Here is a 3,185-nt window from a genome sequence, read left to right on the forward strand (position 1 = left end):
CTGTGATACATCAACCTACCCATCAACATAGGAGTCTGACCAACAACAACATATGCCAACTGTTAGCCCAACAGCTTATTGCATAGCAGGGACATCCAGCCACCTGTGCGGAACAGTCGGACGGATCTCCCGCCAGATTATGATAGAGACTATAGGCAGACAGAATCTGGGATTGATCCTGAAGAGGAGGGGGGGGGGGGAGCAGAGATGGACATGTTCCGACTGTATTGACCCCAACACTGTGGACAAGGTGTGACAAGGTGTGACAAGGTGTGACAAGGTGTGACAAGGTGTGACAAGGTGTGACAAGGTGTGACAAGGTGTAAGGGACAACCAGGCCAGTCAACGTTACGCCATTCCTTGCACGCACAACGAAGGTGGGGAAATGGAGTCAGAAACTTTTCCTCACCACACCCAGTAACCTACCAATCAAAACGTGAGCCCCATAACCGAGGGCGTGGCTTCGGGCCCCAAGCTATTCGTACGCGACATGTGATTGGCTGCCGCTGGCTGCTGAGGTATGACCCACAACATGCAAACCATATTATACCCAGTTCCCATTGGTGGATCTGTTCTGTAAGTCTACTACAAACCGATCGCCAACTGATCACCCGACTTGCGACCTGAGAACAAACGCGTTTGCTTTTGAGGGCGCGAGTCGGGCCATCGGATTGTGCCAAAATGGTCACTTCTCAGGCTCAATCTGGCTAGCCCCGCCTACCAAACCAAACCGAAAAGATGGAGTCAAAGGCCACTGAGCATTAGCCCGACACCCTACTGCATAACAAACAATGGCACTCTGAGCAACTCCTTTTACGCCAATCTCTCGCACGTACATAAAGCCCAGTACGTTCCCGGGTGCACTTGCCTCTAACAATGGGAAACTGGTCAGAAGACTGTTTAAACAATTTCTCTCACATACACACAGATAGTATGATCAAGTCCAATACGTCCGGTGTGCGTGCAGTTGTCTCGAAATAATTCACACTTCAATGCACAACCATTCTGTCTTGAGAAGCCTCAAGTGAAGTACGAAGCATATATGACCTTTCTGTCTTGGAATCAACCAAATGGGGTACATAGTATATTACCATTTTGTCCAGGTGGGGCAAAACGTAAATTACCATTCTGTCCTGGGATTTACTAAGTGAAGTACATAGTACACCTATTATTACATTACCATACTGTCTCTTGAAACTTCTCAAATGAGGTACAGAGTGTATGTTTGACCATTCTTTCTAGAGGCTACTCAAGCTCGGTACGTAGTATATAATCATTCTGCCTCGGCATTCACTAGGTGAAGTTCATAGTATATTTCCATTCTTTCTTGAGACTACTCAAGCGCAATACATAATAGTATATTATGGTAATAATATATTACCAATCAGCCTTGGGATTTACCAGGTGAGGTAAAGAGTTAATTACCATTCCGTCTTTGGATTTACCAGGTAAGGTACATAATATTATATTACACCGCAATTCAGTCCTGGAATTAGCTTGGAAAGGTAAATAGTAGATTTTCATTTCGTCTTGGGATTTGCCAGGTGAGGTACATTGTATATTACCAATCTGCCTTGGGATTTACCAGGTGAGGTAACAGTTAAATTACCGATCCGTCTTTGGATTTCCATTTCGTCTTGGGATTTACCAGATGAGGTACATCATATTCTATCACCATTCTGTCCTGGGATTAGTCAGGAGAGTACGAAAAAAAAACACCAAAAAAAAACGTTAAGTCTCGGTCTGGTTACTGACTGACAGTAGCCGACTTGAGCTGCAGAATTTCCGAGTTATTGAGCGATTGCACAGCCACTTCCGCCTCGCCAGCCATGTCTGACGTCATCACAGGCACCGCCTTGGGCGGAGACGGCGAGTACATGGAGTCATGCTCTTGCTTCAGCATGATATTGTCCAATGAAAACGCGCGCCCTATGGCGGAGGGCGTGGCTTCGGGCCCCAAGCTATTCATATGCGACATGTGATTGGCTGCTGCTGCCGCTGCCGCTGCGGCCGCTGCTGAGGCAGAGGCGAAGATTTGTCTGTTGGATGGCGTGAGGCTGGAGATCGGGAGGAGGGCAGGGGGGTTTCCCGATCCTGTAGGAGCGGCTAGAGCAGCAAGCACGGCAGAGTTCTGAGGGGTGAGGGTGAGGGGGGCGCTGGAGTTGCCCGGGGTGGCGGTGCCTGGGCTGTTGCTGTTGGTATTGCTGTTGTTGTTGTTGTTGTTGTTGGGGGTGCTGCTGTTGTTGTTGCTGTTGCTGTTGAGCGCCACGTGGTTGTAGAGCGAGGAGTAGGAAGGGAGGGGCTTCAGTTCCGTTACTGGGGAAGGAAGGAGAGAAGTGTTAGGTTTTATTAAGAGTTTAACGGCACTTGCAACACAATAAGGCCATACAAGTGCAGAAGATTAGAGGTGTTACAAGAGAGTACCAAACAAAAAAAGAAGGAGGAGAGATAAGGACGATAGATGTTCGATAGGAAAGAAGGAGCAAACCACATCAGAGCACCCGCCAACCACCCATGGATATAAGTGTGGTTTTTCAACATCGAAAAAAAATGAGAGAGAGAGACAGAGAGAGAGTGAGTGAGAGAGAGAGAGAGAGAGAGAGAGAGAGAGAGAGAGAGAGAAACACACACACATACACAAACACATACACTCACACCTTTCGGTAGAGAGATGTCTAAGAAGAAAAGGACCAAAAAAATTAACGTTAAGCACTTGAAGCACTTCCAATATGATCCAAATAAGAGGGAGAAAGGAGGAGACTTTGTACCGTAAAGCGTAATAACCAAGAATAAAACACCCAACATAATAATATGTCTAAAAACGCCAAACTGGGACTCGACCCAGGACTATCCGCACTGCAGTCTGACACACACACACACACACACACACACACACACACACACACACACACACACACCACATAAACTAATAAGCTTTTGTTGGCGCACCCGTTAAGAAAGTGGAATCGCCAAGTCAACATCCGGGTGTGTTTTGGCGAAGATCAAAGGGGAGGTTGTGATTTTGAATTTACGCTACGCTAACAGGAAGAAGAAGGCCGCAGACTCGTTGCTAGGCAACACTACTGACGTAATTTCCGACTAAATAACGGGATTTTGGAGAGAAGTGTGTGTGTGGGGGGGGCTGCTCAAAAATTTGTTAAAGGAAACAGCACACACACACACAC

General features: G+C 47.1%; 1 protein-coding gene across 1 annotated transcript in view; it reads right to left on the bottom strand.

Annotated features, from left to right (window-relative positions):
- Window positions 1-272: 272 nt before the first annotated feature.
- LOC101845196 (box A-binding factor) overlaps window positions 273-3,185 on the bottom strand; it is a gene marked incomplete in the record, with an annotated part of 12,865 nt that continues 9,952 nt past the window's right edge. The window contains 1 exon segment of the mRNA XM_005107368.3: window positions 273-2,316. Coding sequence (XP_005107425.2) covers window positions 1,748-2,316 — 569 coding nt within the window.

Source organism: Aplysia californica, unplaced genomic scaffold (assembly GCF_000002075.1).
Source record: "Aplysia californica isolate F4 #8 unplaced genomic scaffold, AplCal3.0 scaffold00598, whole genome shotgun sequence".
NCBI classification, from domain to species: domain Eukaryota; kingdom Metazoa; phylum Mollusca; class Gastropoda; order Aplysiida; family Aplysiidae; genus Aplysia; species Aplysia californica.